At 36.0% G+C, this 19,722-nt stretch overlaps 2 protein-coding genes across 3 annotated transcripts; both read left to right on the top strand.

Annotated features, from left to right (window-relative positions):
* Window positions 1-4,910: 4,910 nt before the first annotated feature.
* Window positions 4,911-10,611, top strand: LOC128126633 (uncharacterized). Of its 2 annotated transcripts, none has more exons than XM_052764475.1 (4): window positions 4,911-5,105; window positions 5,205-5,311; window positions 5,418-5,753; window positions 8,354-10,611. In XM_052764475.1, exon 4 carries the CDS (start codon window positions 8,369-8,371, stop codon window positions 9,899-9,901), a length of 1,533 nt encoding a protein of 510 aa, XP_052620435.1. In that variant the 5' UTR covers window positions 4,911-5,105; window positions 5,205-5,311; window positions 5,418-5,753; window positions 8,354-8,368; the 3' UTR covers window positions 9,902-10,611. The 2 variants fall into 2 exon arrangements, with proteins under 2 accessions (XP_052620435.1, XP_052620434.1); XM_052764474.1 differs by having other exon boundaries at window positions 4,911-5,087.
* On the top strand, window positions 10,101-15,571 carry LOC122194741 (uncharacterized). Its single transcript, XM_052765015.1, has 10 exons — window positions 10,101-12,797; window positions 13,301-13,439; window positions 13,548-13,818; window positions 13,915-13,998; window positions 14,078-14,211; window positions 14,283-14,364; window positions 14,465-14,555; window positions 14,632-14,734; window positions 14,894-15,291; window positions 15,354-15,571. Exons 1-2 carry the CDS (start codon window positions 10,101-10,103, stop codon window positions 13,322-13,324), a joined length of 2,721 nt encoding a protein of 906 aa, XP_052620975.1. The 3' UTR covers window positions 13,325-13,439; window positions 13,548-13,818; window positions 13,915-13,998; window positions 14,078-14,211; window positions 14,283-14,364; window positions 14,465-14,555; window positions 14,632-14,734; window positions 14,894-15,291; window positions 15,354-15,571.
* The last annotated feature ends 4,151 nt before the right edge of the window (window positions 15,572-19,722 follow it).

The following is a 19,722-nucleotide window of genomic DNA, read 5'->3' on the forward strand; positions in this document are numbered from 1 at the left end:
CACCAATGCACTGAACTCAAAACAATAATCAACAATTACCAAAATGCCCCTGGAAACCACTGGTCAACCCTTGGTCAAAGACAAGGTCAAAGTCAACCCCTGACTGACTCCACTCGCCGAGTCAACCCGATGACTCGCCGAGTCCCCATACTTAGAACTTCCCTCAATCCGCGACCTAACTCGCCGAGTCACCCCGAGACTCGTCGAGTTCAACAACTCTGAGTCCACTCGCATACAACTCACCGAGTCATCCCTTGACTCACCGATTCTCGACTCGACCAGAAAATATTGGGACTCTTCGACAAGACTCGTCGAGTCCAAGAACATACTCGCCGAGTCTAAGGCTATCTTCAACCTACTCGCCGAGTTGTTCATACAACTCGCCGAGCTCCAGGCCATCTTCATCCAACTTGCCGAGTTGTTCTTCCAACTCGTCGAGTCCCAGCTCATCTTCAAGCAACTCGTCGAGTACACCCATGTGACTCGCCGAGTACCACCGGTCTGAATCCATTCAGAACCATTCTAGTCCATGCAATTGCTCCAAAACATAGATCTAGCCTCCTACAACTCATCCATCACGTAAAGTGGCAAACTTTACATGAATCCCAAGAGATCTATGCATTTTGCACATTAGGGCTAAGGTTTGGGACATGATAGCTGCATCCAACACTCCACACAGGTACTTTCATGCATTCCAACTCTTCTCCATTACAGATCTGAGGTAGCAACCTCAGATCTAACCTCTAAACTCTAATACATCCAAAGATGTGATCCCTAATATCCCCAAAATGAAGAAACAACATAACAACAGCCCAAGAACGAGATATTACCTCTAAGGGACGCCCCAACTGCAATGAAAATCGAATCCAAGCAAAGCCCCTTGCTCCAAGCCTCTCTTTCTCTAAGATCTCTTCAAAAGCCACCTCTCCAAGCTCCAATTTGCTCAACAATGGTGCTTCTCCATGATTTTAGGGTTTCTGGGACTCAAGGGGGAATAAAGAGGCTGGAAGGAAAACATAATGTTCTTTATATAGGGCTCAACCCCGAGAATTAGGGTTTTCTCCACTCAGCGCCTACTCGCCGAGTCCACCTCATTGACTTGCCGAGTCGGCTACTTAACACGCGACCGATTCGCGACCCTACTCGCCGAGTCCATCTATGGACTCGCCGAGTCACTCTTTCCCAATTTACTCTTTTAGCCCTTCCACTCTACTCTTGATATTTCGGGATGTTACATATCTTGTACTGTATGTACTTTTGGTTAGGTCTTTATGCTGTCAAGAACTATCTCCTCTGAATATGATGTAAGACCTTTACAAGGTCATTTTCCCGAATCTTTACGTCATGAATATCAAAGGTATTGACAGTCGGCTAACTTCTGTGTCATTCTTCATTCAAGTACTCTTATCATTCTTTCATAGGAGACTATCTGAAACATGCTTTAGTCAATTCATTGGACTATAGTAATTTAGCTCCAGCTACATTTCCAAGTCTCTTTCAGTGGTTGGATCATGTATTCACCAACCAACGATACCTCGGCCTGAACGACAAACGTATTGAGACCATTCTACAAAATCACTTCCATTCCGTACTAGGACTGCATCATAGGGATGTAGGTCAAACCTTCGTGAACACACTTCCATTCCGTGCTATGACTGCATCATAGGGATGTAGGTCAACCTTTCGAAAACATACTCTTACTCTTTTCTTGAGCAACCGAAGTACAACTAGGGTCCACCGAAATCGCTCACAAATTCCTTATCTTTCGTATTATAAAATCATGTCGTCATCCGGAAGCAATCTGTCGAACAACGAAACCTCCGCTTTTCCCATGGACGCAGCTACTTTCCAAACCGCAGTTACAACTGCAGTGATGGCTGCCGTGACAGCTATCCTTGCGCACCGTAGCGCTATCATCACAATCAATACTGATGATAGGATTGAAGTTTCCAATCATGGTATCCATACAGGAAGTCGCCAAACAGTAATAGTCATAGGCTTGCAAAGCCGAAAGACCGAGAACAAGAAACGAAAGCGTCAAGCTCAAAAAGAACGCAAGAAATCCCAAAAACTTGCCATGCAACAACAACAAGTGGAAACCCCCGCCATTTCCGTACCGAGCAGGCCATACGAGGGAAAACTCCCTAAGTGTGATAAGTGTAGTTTCCATCATCATGGGGCTTGCCATGAGATGCAATGTTGCAATTGCCTTAAAATAGGGCACCATGCTCGTAACTGTGGAGCACCGGTACGACCCATCACTCAAGTCCCTTTCATCGGGACTAACCCTACACACGAGAGTAGTGATAAAGCCAAACGCGTTAAGAAGCAATTTCCAAGGTGGAGTAATGAGGAAGGCACCTGTGTCCACATAACACTGGCTAAACACCTCACTTCCACCACCAATGTTGGTGCTGTCCAGATATGTCACCAATGCAGTGAAATTGGACACTTCAAGAAGGATTGTCCTATAACAAGGAACTCTAGCACAGATGGGAAGATTCTCAGGATCACAGCTGCAGGAGAACTCACTCCGAACCCTCGTTAATGTAATTTAGGCGTTTCGTTGTAACAGACTTATAAACCATCCGAAACTAGTGCAACTAGAGTCTTACCTTTTGCGAGATCCTGTCTGTATGGGGATTCTCGTGCTGCGTATACTTGTCTTTTGTAGTATACCTTATCCGCATCAATAGTCATGTAGTAAATCTAAAGTACTATAACTCTGTTCATGGTTGCACGGTTGTGTTTTGTCTGTAAACGTCTTATGTTCAAATCTAATGTCTTTAAGTTTCTGTATGATTCCGACATTATCATACGACCCGATTGGATTTGATCCTCACAAAAACAGCTTCATACGTACATATCCCTTTCAGTAAGCGTCGTCTTAGCAAAGCCATAATATCAAGAACACCGAAGGACTCTTGCATGGAGAACCTCATAGTTCCTTTCTTTCCGAAGAAACCCCCAAAGTACCACTCGTGCAGTACGTCAAGTTCAATCCAAGGATTCATGCGGATGATCTATGAATGAGGAATGTATACATAAGAGTGATATATAATCAAGGTTCTACAGGTTTAGAATTGATGATTTCGCTTTAACTCTTTTCCTCGTTGGGATGTGAGGGTAAAGAGGAATCAGTTATTCGACTACCTTTTCAATCTTAATTATATACGACTCGTATACATGGATTTGTGATTGTGAAACAGCGTATGAATTCTAATATGAACTTCAGGACGGAGAACTGCCTAAGTCTACGAGTAACCACATTGTCATGTGAACAAACTTAGAATCCAGTATGACTCCTGTAAACAGATCGCCCTACAGTCTAAACATCTACGGAGATACAAGAACAATACAGACGACTTAACGAACTACAAAGAAATAGAATTAGAATACTAGGGTTCTCACCCTGGAGAACCCGGTCTTATTCTTCCAGAGATCGACGGATTGCATCGTATGTACCTCGGATATCGAGGACTCCGTCAAGATTTTTCATTAGAAATCGTTACCTCTACCTCACATAGATGAAATGGTTGAGCAAACGCAAGGAAATAATTACTTTCAGAAATGGATATGAGATCCGAATATCACCATTTCAAGTATTAGGGAAGGATTTCCGGAAGACTATCCTCTGAACTCGATGCGGACACTTCGAGTCTGTAGTGATACCCCTCGGATAGGACCAATACGCCCATAGTTTTCATGAGTTTAATGAACATAGTCCGTCTTTCCTACTTGGATCAGTTTGTCATTCTCCATGTAATGACTTACTTATCTACCCTCGTAGTAAGAAGGAACCCATGGAAACATTACCTTTAAAGGAACTTACGCGTAGTTCTCTAAACACGAGTTCTGAAATTGAAGAGTCAGATTTCCTATGACACACTATTAGTGATGTGAGAAATTTTGAGTACTATTATAATTTGTCAAACCCGTTGAGAATTTGTTGACACCAGAGACGCCGACAGTCATACGCCAAATTCTAGGTCTTACACACCTACTGTCATAGTTTATTCAGAACTCCTCGCAAATTTCAAAAACCCTTTCGACTTTGACCCAGCAAGGGGTGGCCCTTGACTGGGAAGTTTAGAAAGAAAAATAAACCTTGGAGATTCCAAGTGAGAGACCAAGTTCTTTAGGAAAAACTCACTTTGGGAAATGGCTCAATACGCTTCGTAAAGTGTCGGAAGCTAAATCCAAGATAGATAGGACCTCCGGGATTCGTACCAGAATCGGTCCTGTACCTCGCACAAACTAGACCTACTCCGCAAACTCAGTAACGTACATTCTACTCTTCGCGTCTCGATCATGAAGCCATACTTTTCCATTAGGACTCTTGTAAGTCCACTCGTCGAGATACTCGCCTTCGAATTAGAACCGCAGTGACCCTTAACCGAGTGGTCAAGCAGACGAAGCAACACGATCGCCCGTTAGTGAAGGTTCGTTGGGATACCAACCGAGGACCCGATTTCACTTAGGAGCGCTAGAATGAATCGACTAGGAAGTTTCCTCCTCTCGACTCGATCATTCGTACCTACTTCCTTACCTAAATTCTAATTTCGGGATGAAATTCCCTTAACAGGGGATGATGTGACAACCCGAAATTTCCATTCGGTCAAACCCTAAAAGTCAACCACTTCGTGTCATAAGTCAATGTCATTATTTCTTATTTTAAGAAATATAAAGTTCGTTTGATTATTATATACATATATTAAATTATAACAGGTCTCGGAACAGTAAAATTTGAAAGTTTCAATTTTAACCACGTCACTTTGGACAAAATTGCTATGTCGCCCTTCTACTTTTACAACATCTGAAAATTTAATTCCTTCCCACGCCCCTTTTAATTCCTTCCCACGCCCCTTTCTTTGTGAATCGAATGTGAAAAATTATGGTTTGTCGTTAGTTCTTTGAATTACGTAACGATTTTTGATCGACTAATCCTCTTTCTGATCTTTCTGTGTTTTTGATTGTTATCTTTGACGGATTGGGTTTGACAATCATCGATTTCCATTCACGAATCAAGATTACAAATCTTCACGATTTCCATCCAACAACTGTTGTGTGAAAAATTCTGGTTTGTCGTAAGTTCTTTGAATTACGTAAGGATTTTTTATCGATTGATCCTCTGTCTGATCTTTTTGTGTTTTTGATCGATATCTTTGACGGATTGGGTTTGACAATCAACGATATCCATTCAGGAATCAAGATTAGATATCTCGACGGTTTCCATCCAACAATCGACAGCCTATCAACAAATACCGTCAATTAACGCCACCAACATCAACAGTCTGTCTGGGAAATTTCGGTATGTCGTTCGTTCTTTCAATTTTGGGTTTTGGTTCAATTGCTCGGTTCTTTGAATTACGAATGATCCATCTGTGTATATGATCGATATGTTTCAATTTCCTTAGGATTTTGGTTCCATTCACGAATCAAGATTCGATTTCTCCACGATTTCCATCCACAAATCAATAATCGATTTATGTCAACAACTACCGTCAATTCCGCCACCAACCATCAACAACCTGTGTGAGAAATTTCGGTATGTGCTTCGTTCTTTCAATTTCCTTGGATTTTGGTTTACTTGCACCTTTCTAATCATTCTGTCTTTTTGAGCAACGTCTACGACTTTTTGGGTGTGACTATCAACATCCCGTCCAAGAATCAAGATTAAGTTTCTGTCACCAACAACATCTTCCATCAATTACCGCCACCATAAGCCTGTTCTACGTTATTGTTTACAAAAGGTATGTTTTGAATTTCTGTATAATTGATGTTGGTTCTTTTTTCTTAAACAAATCCTCCCACTCTTATCCTAAGCCATAGTTTCCAAGTTCATTCAATTATAATAAAACGAATCCTCCCAACTTATCCTAAGCCATAGTATCCAACTTCACTCAATCTAAAACTATTTAGACGGATTAAAACTAATGTTAACCATGCAATTTCTGAAATGACAATAATAATTCCATTAATTTTTCAATCTACAAAGAGTCTGTTCAATAGTTCTAAACTATTGGAAATTAACACAGTTAATGCAAAAAAATAAAAGATGATTCTACCGATTACCAAAAAAAAAAAAAATTCAAATATTTTACGTCTCAACACTGTATATGAGAATTGCAAGAAAACAGAAAAATTCAGCACTGTATATGACAATTGAAGAAAAGAGTTAACTAAGTTTGTAATCTATAAAGCTATTACATTTCAATTCCTTTTTCTTAATATTTTTTGCAATTCCAACATAATCAACTCAAAGAAAACTTGCCAAGTTCTCAATTTTCCTGGAAAATATATTAACATCATTAAAACTTCCCAAAATGCCCCTGTAACTCTTAATGAAATTCAAAGAAAAACTTGTGAGGTTCTCCATTGTGGTGCAAAAGTTCTTCACATCCTTTGAATATTAATTGCATCTTTTTTAAACCAAATGTTCCTCCTATAAACAATTAAAATTAAAAACTTCCCAAAATACCCAGGACTCTTTTTATCGCATATATAAATTATCCAACAGTACCTTTTATAAATAACAACTGACAAAAAAAGAGACATCACTATTAACAATCTCATTTAAAATATGATAATGAAGTTCCATGTTTTTTTTTTGGAAATGCCCTTATGCCAATTAGATTGATATCAAACTTTTAAAGATAAAACCAACTGCATAAAAATGACGCTTTCTCTTTTATATCACATGTTAATTGGCTATGCCAATAAAATGTTACAATGTAGATATCAAGAGGTATTTCGATCATGCTTCCCACATCTCATCTTTTTTTAAAAAAATTCACAATATAAAATTTAAGATTAAGATGACATGGCACTATTTCTAAATTTATCAAAATCTGAATTTTAAAAGCAATAATTTTTCAATCTACAAAGAGTGTGTGCATTTGTTCTAAACGATTGGAAATTAACACAACTAATGCAAAAAAATAAAAGATGATTCTACCGATTACAAAATAATTTAATAATACAAAAATAAAAATATTCAAATGTTTTAGGTCTCAGCATTGTATATGACAATTGCAAGAAAAGAGATAGGATTCAGCACTGTATATGACAATTGAAGAATAGAGAAAGGATACTGTAAACATTTTAAATTGAAATTCTATGTAAAGCAAGTATGAATCAAAAATAATGAGTTTACATGTAGTTTATATGAAAAAAAAAAGTATATTACATTTTGACCAAAGGACAATAAAGCCCTTAACCATATTTGCAAATACAAGACGGAAAATCCATTTTGACCAAAGGAGAATAATGCCCTTAACCATATTTGCAAATACTGAGAAAATTTACCGAATACCTTTTCTATCACAAAATTTTCAATACCTTTTAAACTATTTAACTTAAACATAAATTATACACATTAGTAAATTTATGAAAGAAAGTTTATGTAAAAGGTATGTATCTCATTACATTCTATAGTACCCATAACCATTACTCAATAAAAAAAGTACATAGCTGTAATGTATAATATATAAATAGTATATTGCTATTTTTTGGATCCTCTCCTTCCAAGTTCATTCAATCTAAAAATAATTTCTAATAAATACAACATACCTCTAACAATCAAGTTATATTAATGTATTTTCAAATTTTAGACAATTTAACATACATTTTCTGCAATGACAATAATGCCACTAACCTTTTTTTTTTTTTTTTTTTATTTGAATATTTTACCTAATAACAACTAAAGAAAACCCTAATCAAATTCTATGATTTAATATTGCATATTCACATAACAAATAATGCACTAGAGCGTATTTAGTAATGCTAGAAGAAAAAATTTACCTACAAAAAAATAACATAACCTGTTATTATACTGTATAACACAAAGAAATGAAAAATATGATACAAACCTAAAATAATTCCATACAACAGCTCTAATCAAGTAATAGATCAACATATTTATAAGGTTCTAAGGTAAATTTGGTCATGAATAAACAAAACTATGGTACAAAAACCTTTTCCTAGATAACATGCCATATATGATACCAGGAATTTGTCTATTTGTCAATTTATTCACAAGACGTAATAGTATGCAAGTGAGAAGACTTCTAACAAATACACATGGAGCCTTTGCATTCAACTATAACTGTTAATATAGAATCGTAAATTTTTTGTTTATATCCTTTTCATATTCACCTCTACCTAGTAGCTATACAAAGATTCCATCGATTAATACAATCATACAATAGCCTATTAATCTCTTCTAAATGTGTGTTAAAAATACTCCAACAATTGGTAACTAATCAAAGTAGTTAGTTTTGAGAGTCTAATTTTCAATATCATTTACATATAAAGTATGTTAAGCGTCAATAAATTTTGATTTCCATTTCAGTAAAGCCTTCTTCACATGCCTCCAAAACGGCGACATATGGCTTCTACTTCCAATACAATAGTCCCCCGTCAAATACGTCGTTCACGCAGGATTTCACTTTTAGTGGAGATACCAGCGTTGCCTTTTTATTATGACTGTGGAAATTGTACCTGTGTATGTGAGTATTGTGGAGCTTATTTTTGGTATCAAGAGAGAGTATTGTATTTATCCAGAGCCAATCATCCACAATATACAAAATGTTGTAAGTCGGGTAATGTAGTTCTTCCTTACCCTCTTCATCCGCCTGATGTGCTTATGCAATTCTACGAAGATGATCACTTCATGCGTAACATAAGAGCATATAATTCCATGTTCTCTATGACGTCTTTTGGTGCAAACGAAGACGATTCAATCAACAAAGGTCGTGCACCATATGTGTTTAAGGTTAGTGGTCAGATTTACCATTGGATAGGCTCTTTTTATCCTCAAGACATTCATCAACCCCGTTTTCTCCAATTGTACATGTGTGATACTGAAAATGAGATCGCTAATAGACTTCGTTCTTTTCATGATGGGGAAGTACTTTTGTCTGCAGAAGTTGTAGAATCCTTAAGTCATATGTTACGCACACATAATGAGTATGTCCGTACATTTAAGACTGCGAAAGAAATAGCTCAGTCAATGAATTTAGATTCATATGGTGTACGTTTATTTAATGTTGTACCTGACAGAAGATATGGGCCACCAGCCCCTGGAACTTTAGGCTGTATTGTTTGTGGTGATGATGTTACTGGCGCTGTCTATGACATTGTCATCTATTCAAAGTCTGGGTCACCTTGGCGTGTCAGTAAGCTTCATCCCAGTTACATGCCTTTGCAATATCCATTACTGTTCCCGTATGGTGAAGAAGGATGGTCTCCTAGCTTGCATCTACATATTAAGTCTAACAAAAGGTTAACAAATAATATGTATTACAGTTATCAAATTCATGATCGACACACGTACTCTCTTATTTTACGTGCACATCGTCTTTTCCACCAGTATTTAGTAGATGCATATACTTGCATTGAACAATCTAGGCTTGACTTTATTGAACACCATCAGCAACAATTACGAATAGAGTACATCAGCGGTGTTTATGACGCTTTGTCCAGAGGTGATTCCGACAGTCAGGTCATTGGAAAGCGTGTATTTCTACCTGCAACTTTCGTTGGGGGACCTAGGTATATGTATAAACACTATCAAGACGCTCTTGCCATATGCAAGGTTCATGGTAAGCCACAATATTTCATCACTTTCACTTGCAATGTTAAATGGCCTGAGTATAGAAGATACATGGATGCTATTGGTCAACGTGATATTCAAAACAGACCAGATATCATTGCACGCATCTTTAAAATTAAAGTTCATGCTTTCATTAACTTCCTTAAAGAGGACAAAACTTTTGGAGATGTTAGTGCATGTAAGTTTTTCTACTCTTATTTCATTTTTCCTATTATTGCCTTCTATTCCTTTGTCATATATAACATCATTATTAAATATTCTATTCACATATCTTTACACAATTGAATTCCAAAAAAGGGGTTTACCACATTGCCATACATTATTATGGGTAACGTCACCCTATACAATTCAAGAAGGTGCAGATATTGATAAATACATAACCGCTGAACTTCCTGATCCCATACTTGAACCAACACTATATAGGACTGTTACTACATGCATGCTACATGGTCCTTGTGGTTCATTAAATATTAGTGCCCCCTGTATGGTAGATGATAGATGTAAGAAACGATTTCCAAAACCGTTCAACCCATTAACAACTTTTGATGCAAATGGTTACGTGCATTATAAGAGACGTGTTGGATCGTATCATGTCCTACAAAGTGGGATTAGAACTGATAACGGCTATGTAGTGCCATATAATAAACGTTTGTGTAGTCGATTTGATGCTCACATCAATGTTGAATATCGTGGTTGGAATATGATGATGAAGTACTTATTTAAGTACATATCAAAGGGGGTTGATCGCGTTCGTTTCACTCTTCAAACATCAGAGGCAAATACTCCTACTACTTCCTCTACCATACCTGTCGCAGTAAATGAAATCAAGTCGTTTCTTGATGGTCGGTATATATGTCCACACGAAGCAGCATGGCGCGTCCTCAATTTCCCCATTCATGAACGAGATCCACCTGTACAAGTCTTGGCCGTCCATTTGGATGGGATGCAACCTACTATTTTCAAAGAAAACAGTCAATTAAGCTCCTTAATTGATATCCCAGGTTTTGGTGTTACCACTTTAACGGAATGGTTGCACAATAATCAACGTGATGGTCGAGGAATTGACTTGACATACAATGATTACCCTTCTAAATATAGTTGGGACACCAAAGATAAGAGATGGATTCATAGGACTACCACAACAAATACCACCATTGGCAGACTTGCATATGTACATCCAACAGTTGGGGAGTTATTCTATCTACGGATTTTACTATTCCATCAAAAAGGATGTAAATCATTCTATGATATTAGAACCGTTCGTGAATACACGTACTCAACTTTTCGTGATGCGTGTGAAGCATTAGGGTTAACCGGTGACAATAAGGAGTGGCTAACAGCATTTGAAGAAGCATCGACTTGGGCAACCTCATCTCAACTTCGTTCTCTATTCTGCCATCTACTTTTGTATTGTGAAGTAGGAAACCCTCTTTTGTTATGGGAAACCGCAAAACCTAAAATGGGCGATGACATTACCCATACATTCACTTCCAATTCTACAGATCCAAATGTAGTTCTACATGTTAATACACTAGAACAACAAATACTTCTCGAAATTCAAAAGACACTACTAGCTTCAACACCTTCCAAATCACTTGCTGACTTTGGATTGCCAATGCCATCTCCATCTCTTCTTTCCATTCTCAGAAATCGTCTTATTCTTGAAGAGACTAATTATGATACAAATCTCTTAATTTCTCAAAATACATCCATGGTATTACAATTGAATCCAGATCAACTTACAATTTATGAAAAAGTTGTGGATGCTGAAAAAAACAAAAGGCAACTGCTATTATTTGTATATGGATCTGGTGGTACAGGAAAAACTTTTTTATGGACAACTATACTTTCATATTTCAGATCTAAGGGAAAGATTATACTTGCTGTTGCCGCCTCAGGCATTGCATCCCTTTTGTTGCCTTCAGGTCGTACTGCTCATTCTAGATTTGTTATTCCAATTGACTTTACAGACAAGTCTTCCTGTAATATTAAAAAAAAAACACAGCTTGCAGAGCTCCTAAAGAGGACTTCTATGATCATATGGGATGAAGCTCCAATGAGTGATCATCGTTGCTTTGAGTTTCTTGATAAATCACTAAAAGATGTCCTTGAAGATGATAACCATCTTTTTGGTGGAATGTCAATGCTCCTAGGAGGTGACTTTCGACAAACTCTTCCTGTTCAACCTAAAAGCAGAAAATCACAAATAATTGGCCTAACTCTACCCAATTCCTATCTATGGTCACATTTTACGGTATTCAAATTGCATCATAATATGCGTTTATCCCAACCAGTCAATCCAAATAAGGATGTTAATCAAATATCACAGTTTGCTTCATGGCTTCTCGATATTGGAAATGGAAATATCGGAACACCAGACAAGAATGATCCAGAAAGCACAAACGTTATACAAATACCTCATTGTTTCCTTATCGAATCAGGAGACAACGAATTAGAATCACTAATACATTTTGTCTATGGCAAAGATATAATTTCCAATCCATCACCTGAAGAGTTATCTGTTAGAGCCATTATTTGTCCGAAAAATGAAACAGCTGATCAAGTCAATGCTTTAATTCTATCAAAAACTAATAGTCAAGGGGTAGTATACAACAGTTGTGATTCTATTAAGTCACAAACCCATGATAGCTTAGAATTAGATACCTTATATCCCCAAGATTATTTAAACAATCTTCACTTTTCTGGTATTCCTTCACATACATTAAATTTGAAAGTTAATACCTCAGTTATGCTAATGAGGAATATCAATCAACGAGAAGGTCTTTGTAATGGAACACGTTTGATTGTTACACAATTATTACCATCTGTGATTGAAGCTTCCATAATAACAGGAATATCTGTTGGGAAAAGGGTGTACATTCCAAGAATAAAATTTGTACATAATACCTCTGACCTACCTTTTATATTTATCAGAAAACCATTTCCTCTTAAAGTGTGTTATGCAATGACTATAAACAAAAGTCAAGGCCAATCTCTTAAAAAGGTAGGTTTATACCTCACAAACTCTGTTTTCACACACGGACAACTATATGTGGCTTTGTCAAGAGCTACCTCACCAGATTCGATAAAGATTCTACTACAACAAGAAGATACATTACCATTCAACTGTACCAGAAATGTCGTCTTCAAGGATTTGTTAGCAAGAGTTAATATGCAAGAGGTTATTACACCACATTTATATTTTCAAATCAATCTAATAGCTAAGATAATTCTATCACCCAAAATCTCATCTTTTCTACCTGTTTTGCAATTATACTTAGAGTAAATTACTGAAATCGTCCCTGTGGTTTGGTAAAAATTGCACGTTTAGTCCCTAACTTTTTATTTGCACTCAGATCGTCCCTATGGTTTGATTTTGTCGTTTTTCGTCCCTATGGTTTGGTAAAAAATTCATGTTTGGTCCCTAACTTTATGTATGTAAGGGACGAAAAATACAACAAAATCAAACCACAGGGACCAAAACGTGACAAATAAAACCATAGAGACAATCCGAGTGCAAAAAAAATATTAGAGACCAAACGTGAAATTTTTAACCAAACCATAGGGACGATTTAAGTAATTTACTCTTATACTTATTATAAACATCTAATACCTAAAATATATGGTAGGAAATAACGATCATATTTTTAAAATCTATTTTAACAATGTTTTTTATAATTGCAGAGCAATCTCCTCAAACATGGATAGAATATCAGACCTCCACTTTGGCTCCCCAGGAAATTCACTTGAAGTCCGTGTCTTGCGAAAATGGACACTACAATTCAGAAAGGACGAGACATGGTTTATCGTGATTGATGAGCATGTAAGGATATATATATATATATATATATATATATATATATATATATATAATTCACTCTTATACAAAGTAATTCATATATAAAACACGCTAACACATTTTTTTGACCAGGGAGATACAATTCAACTACTTGCTCGAAAGACAATTCAAGGATCGATACAAACTTCATTATTAGTCACTCGATGTTATTGTATTAAGGACTATACATGCACTGAGCCAGACAAATATCAGAAGGTCTTAGATCACCCAGTACACATGAATATTGGTGAAGCATCAACAATTGAGGAAATACCAAATCGCAATGCACTTCCACTAATATGGTTCCGCTTCAGTCCAAGATCACACTTTCAAATGATAGCAGACAAAAACTTAGAGCATCCAGGTACATTTATAACATCAACCCAAATATCATTACTTTAATGCAAAAAATTGTAATAGTCTAATTTGTCACAAATATTACACTTACAATTACATTCAGATTTCATAGGCGTACTCATCAACATGAAAGATCGGAAAAAAAAGACAAAGAACCATTCATGCTTATGACTTTAACAGATGAAAAGTAAGTACATATTCTTCATAACAAAAAAATTACCTACTATATTTCCTTTAATTATTATTAATGACAAAACTGGTTCAAGTGCGGAGGAGATTACCATACTCTTATGGAAGGAATGCATAGATTCGCCAGACAAATTCAATCGAAATGCCCTTACATCAAACTCTAACACAGTGGTACTAGCTTTCACCAATCTCAAATCCACTATGTACAATGGTAAGTAATAACAAAGACCCTTATTATAATACTCACTTCACACTATGCTAAAATACCATCTTACTACACAGGATAATTAACATTGACAAGCACCAGCGCAACACACATGTACGTCAATCCCAATTTACCAGAAACGGACACACTCATTACAAGGTATGTTATACTGCTTCTACCAAATCTTAACCATACTTAACCAAACTATAAACTACATAGTAAACAACATATATTCACTAACAAGTATCCATGAATACAGATTTGGTACCCAATTTCACTCAAAATCATCACCAAATGTGATAAATACTACATTACAACGCTTAAAGAGCTCAAATTTCTCTCAAATAATGGTAATTAGTTTTCTTATGTATAATACTACTATTTCATACATAACAATCACTAACATACATCTATAACATGTTTAAGGACAATGTATATGTTTTAAAGACCATACTATCTGATTTCACATTCAAAGATGTCTGGTACCACGTTACATGTACCACATGTGGTAAATCAACACACAAAAAAGGTGATGGATGGTTTTGTGTTTCCCATGGGCCCATAAATGAACCAAAATTTTTTAAGTACTCCCTCTCATGTTTACCATATATATATATATATATATATATATATATATATATATATATATATATATATATATCACTTAAAATTACTTCTCTTTCCACAGATATAAAATCTCAGCAGTACTCACAGACAATACAGATACCACAACAGTTTTCATGTCTAATGAAGCAACCTGTACTCTGCTAAATGCGACTGCACAAGAAATCATAGACAACTTTCCTAGTCAAGATAGAAAAACTTTACCTGAAACACTCGAACGTTGTAAAGGGTTGACAAAGAATGTCTATGTAGAATGCACAAAACTTTCTTCCACTAGAAATATCCGTTTCACAGTCACTACAATCAGTGACATAAAAACACCACAACCAACAATCTTATCAACACAAAAAACACAAACTACACGTTCAACACCAATGGAACAACAAACCACAACAACTATGGAGTCCCAAACCCCTACTAAATCACGTGAAACTGGAAAACGCCTCCAAATGGAAGATACAGGTAAAACAACTTATAGCAGTTTATTTAATTCATACATGTAATGAACATCTTACATTTGACAGATACACCAAAAAAACCACGTCCCAAACGAGAGAAATACAGAAACCACGGCGAAGCAGACGAAGGAACACATGCCAAAAAGCAATGAAACTATTTGATCTTATCATAACATACTTAGACTTAACCTAAACTCTCTTTATATAGCTTTATGTCCATATTATAAACTACATTACACACATTATGTTTATATACAATAATCTGTAAATATTCAATAAAACTATGTCATATTCTGACAATAATTGTTTCTATAGATTTGTTTGATATCTAATGACATTTACTTTTCAATTTGTAGTTTTTAGTGTGTTTATTGTTATGTTTATAGTCGTCTGTATGACAAGTGTTGTTATCTATTGAACGATTTTTGTTCATGTTGTACAAAATAGAAGTTTGTTATACGTTGCAAAAGCAATACTTTACGACATCATTCGATTTTGAATCCATTCAATATTTCACGTCATAAACAAGTTATTTCGTGATTTAAACATTTGCATGGGTAAATCACTTTCTTCAACTATATACATCTATCATAACCAACACAACTAACAATACTAAACTTTATGATTACTAAAATTTCACCATATAACTCAATAAATATTCAACATCTATATTTTGACTACTACCAAACACTCAATAGTGCTCTATTACTACTACCAAACGTCCGACAATAACGTGACCCGTGGTTCACCACGGGTTCATACACTAGTTTTAATATTATTTTTAAGCGAATGGGTGTAACAAAGTGTCGTCTTGGGTTTTGATTTTTGAAAACCGCAAACACTTCGCGTATTAGAAACACCCGACCAAACTTTCATGTTTGGGTCGAAAAATCATCCAAAAATCCGTAAACTCATGCTTATACATGAGTTTACTCCCCATTTGTGTTTACTCCCCATTTATTAAAAGAGTAAACTCCAAAAATATTCTCTCAAGTAGCATCCAAGTTTTTATTCCAAATCTTCAAACTAGTAAGTGTTTCTAGTCTTTCAAGTTAGTATATCACTTAATCTAGTGATTTTACATCCTTTAATCCATTCATTTATGTGTTTTGATTAGTTTTTCCAAAACACCAAGAACACACACTAGTGTTCTTGGACTTAAAGTTCATTTCAGGCTTCCCCAATGTAAGTACTTCTATCCTATAGTCATCTTAAGCTTGCTATACATGTTTATACCAAAGAAAAGTCCCAAGAACACCAAAATAAAGGTGTTCACAGTTTTAGGAGATCCCAAAACCATAAACACCAAGTATTGGGTCAAAATGTTGTGTTAAGGTGCCTAGATGCTTCATTATACCTTAAGGACTTGTCTAGATTCATCCTTGATGAGTTTATCACACAAAATTCACCAAAACCTTCCGTTTTCATGTGTTTACGGTTTAAGGATGTCCTAAAACCGTAAACACCTCAAATGTTGTGTCAATGTCCCATAAGTGTGCCCAAGTCCCAAATCTAAGCCCTAGTTGATGTATAAAACATCCTTGACATGTTTAAACCTTTCCTTCTTGTGTTTAAGCCTTGAAAAAGCACCAAAACCCCCAATTTTATGTGTTTACGGTTTAGGGATGTCCCAAAACTGTAAAAATCCCAAAAAGTGGGTATATGTCCATTTAATGTCCCATACTTGGTTCTTATGGCTAAATCTAACCTAGACTAGTGCCATGATTGAGCTAAGGACTTGAAAACCCCAAATACCATAAACTTAGGAGTTTAAGGTAGTAAAGTCATGAGTTTAAGGTAGTAAACTCATGAGAAATGGTCCTTAGACCGTAAACTCCATTTAGGAGTGTTTTGATGCCACACAACACTTCCTAAGGCTAATTCGTGAAGTTGGAATGCTTGGAATAGCCTAGAAGACTTCAAATCACCAAATGGTCAAAAGATTTGGAGTTTACGGCCGTAAACTCAAGAGTTTACGACCGTAAAATCAAGGGGTGTTGATCCTTAGGGAGTAAACTCATTTTAAGAGTTACCCTTGAACCCCAAACACACTAGCCTTTCCCTACAACACTTAGATGCAACCCTTGAGACTTTTAACACTTGTATAAAGTGTTTAACATGTCCTAGAGTGTTTTAACTTTGTTTATTAGTTGTTTAAAGACTAATTATGTATATACATATATCCTTATATGTTATTAGGATCTTTGTGAGTGTCTAAGTCTTCACTTGACACCAAGCACTTATCCGAGACTTCTTTCCGATCCACTTACCACAGGTGAGTTCATACCCCTTAATCAATATTTTAAATGTTTTTAAATGTTTTATGGGGGGGGGGGATACAAGTAGAATTATGTTAGTTATTATATCAATCACATGTGATTAATAAGTAGAATTTTGCTAGTTATTATATCAATCACATGTGATTAATATGCAGCATTCAAATGATTTACTACACAGTAACTATTTTACCAAACAGGTTCTTCAAATGATTTTCTAAAATGTTTTATATGTTTCAAAATCCTTATTAAAATGTTCATTACACACTGTATGATCCTATTTCAAACCATTTTACTCCGATCTGTTTTACTCCCAGCTGTTATCAAATCGTTTTACTTCAAACTGTTTTTACTTCAAACTGTCTTACTTCAAACTGTTTTATAGATTGACATCAAGTCGATCTTTTCTTAGATAATAATTATGTTCAAAGGTTTTACAAAACTTATTTTATACTTTTGTATTATCAATTGCATGCCTATATATGTATAGTTATATAAGAAATGTTTAAAAGACTTAGGAAGGCTATCCACCCTATTTCCTTTTCCTCGATTTGGATGTGGTCTGGTGGGATATCGGGTAGCCGTCTGAAGGTCGTTTCAATATTAATTATATATCATATGTATATATATAGTCATAAAGGTCCTTCCAGTTCATCAAATTCCCTTGGGTAGCAAGGGTATACATCCATGTCCATACGTACCAGTTAGATTACTAGTAGACTACCATGGGGGTAGTTTAAGAAGATACTAGAACTATTGCTAGATCACGATATCATACAATGAGTCAGTTCATTCATGAGTCAATACTTTCTAGAACATTACAATACATTACTATACATGCTCGATAGAGAGAGAACACACGTTACAGCTAGCACACGCAGAACATTATAGTACATTACTATACTATTACAGAGATACATATACATGAGTACACTTACATGAGTACACACACATATATACATTGAGAAAATTGTGATCCACTGTATCGGAGCATGCCTTAAATGTCATGGCCTGAGTTGTCGCCAAAATTCTCTTGAAGGGAGAGCGTGAGTTTGCGTATAGATCTATACTGGATTGACTATCTTACACCTTGCTGCTAGCTACAGCCGGACATGCAGGGCTGTAGGTGCCAAACATCATTTCTTTTTACGACCATTCATTTGTCGTTGTTATCCAGTCGATAGTATGGTACAACAAATCACATGATGCCTTAATATAAATCTGGTTTAAGGTAGTTAGTACGGCAGTAGTTCTTATAGCACTACACCATAGTACTATTTCATTTTCCCATTACATTCACTTCGTGAACATTCACACGACGCATGGTAATGTAGAAACTATATTTTTGGTTAATGATAGTCATACTTGGGAAAATACATACTCTTACAAGAGACACACATTCAGAGCAATTAGGTCTTGGTAGAAGACTACATTCAGAACAGTTAGGTCTTGGTAGAAGACACCTTCATTATACTAGTAGGAAGCATAGGGATTTCTAGGGTTTTTCAAACATTTACAGTTGTTTTACAAACATTTTCATTCTTACAGTTCATATACACTTTCATACTTACAATTCATACATACAAATCCTTACATACAAATTCATACATACAAATACTTACTTACAAATTAAGACACTAAAATGCTTATGATCTCACCAACTTCAAAGCTGATACTCGCTTTCAAAATTACTTGTATCCTCAGGTCATCTATAGACAGGTACCGATGCAAGGTTTAGAGAAGATGGAGCTTGTTCAAGACTTATCTTTCATTTTGATTCATGCTTTAGTGTATATTATAATTTGACAGAACAGATTTGTATAATAATTATTTTATTAATGCAATGGATGATGTTGTTACTTGTTTACTACTTTTCATTGTTGTGATACTGTACATGACGTCCTCCGCCCCAGAATGTTTCCGCCGTTCTTGGTTTTGGGGTGTGACAACTATGTACTCTGATTCTCACATTGAATTAACTACCGTCTCCTGTTAGGAACTTTTCCAAGTCATTGCTCCCCCATTCAGGGTAAATACCCAGTTCTGGTGAGAGCAGAAATTATCTCTATCGGTCTAAAAGTTGGCGTCACTATACCTTGTTGCTCTTAAGGCATCACTCCCACCGAGGGTAAGGACCCAGTCTATAGTCCTCCGCAGGT

This window comes from Lactuca sativa, chromosome 6 (assembly GCF_002870075.4).
Source record: "Lactuca sativa cultivar Salinas chromosome 6, Lsat_Salinas_v11, whole genome shotgun sequence".
Taxonomy (NCBI): domain Eukaryota; kingdom Viridiplantae; phylum Streptophyta; class Magnoliopsida; order Asterales; family Asteraceae; genus Lactuca; species Lactuca sativa.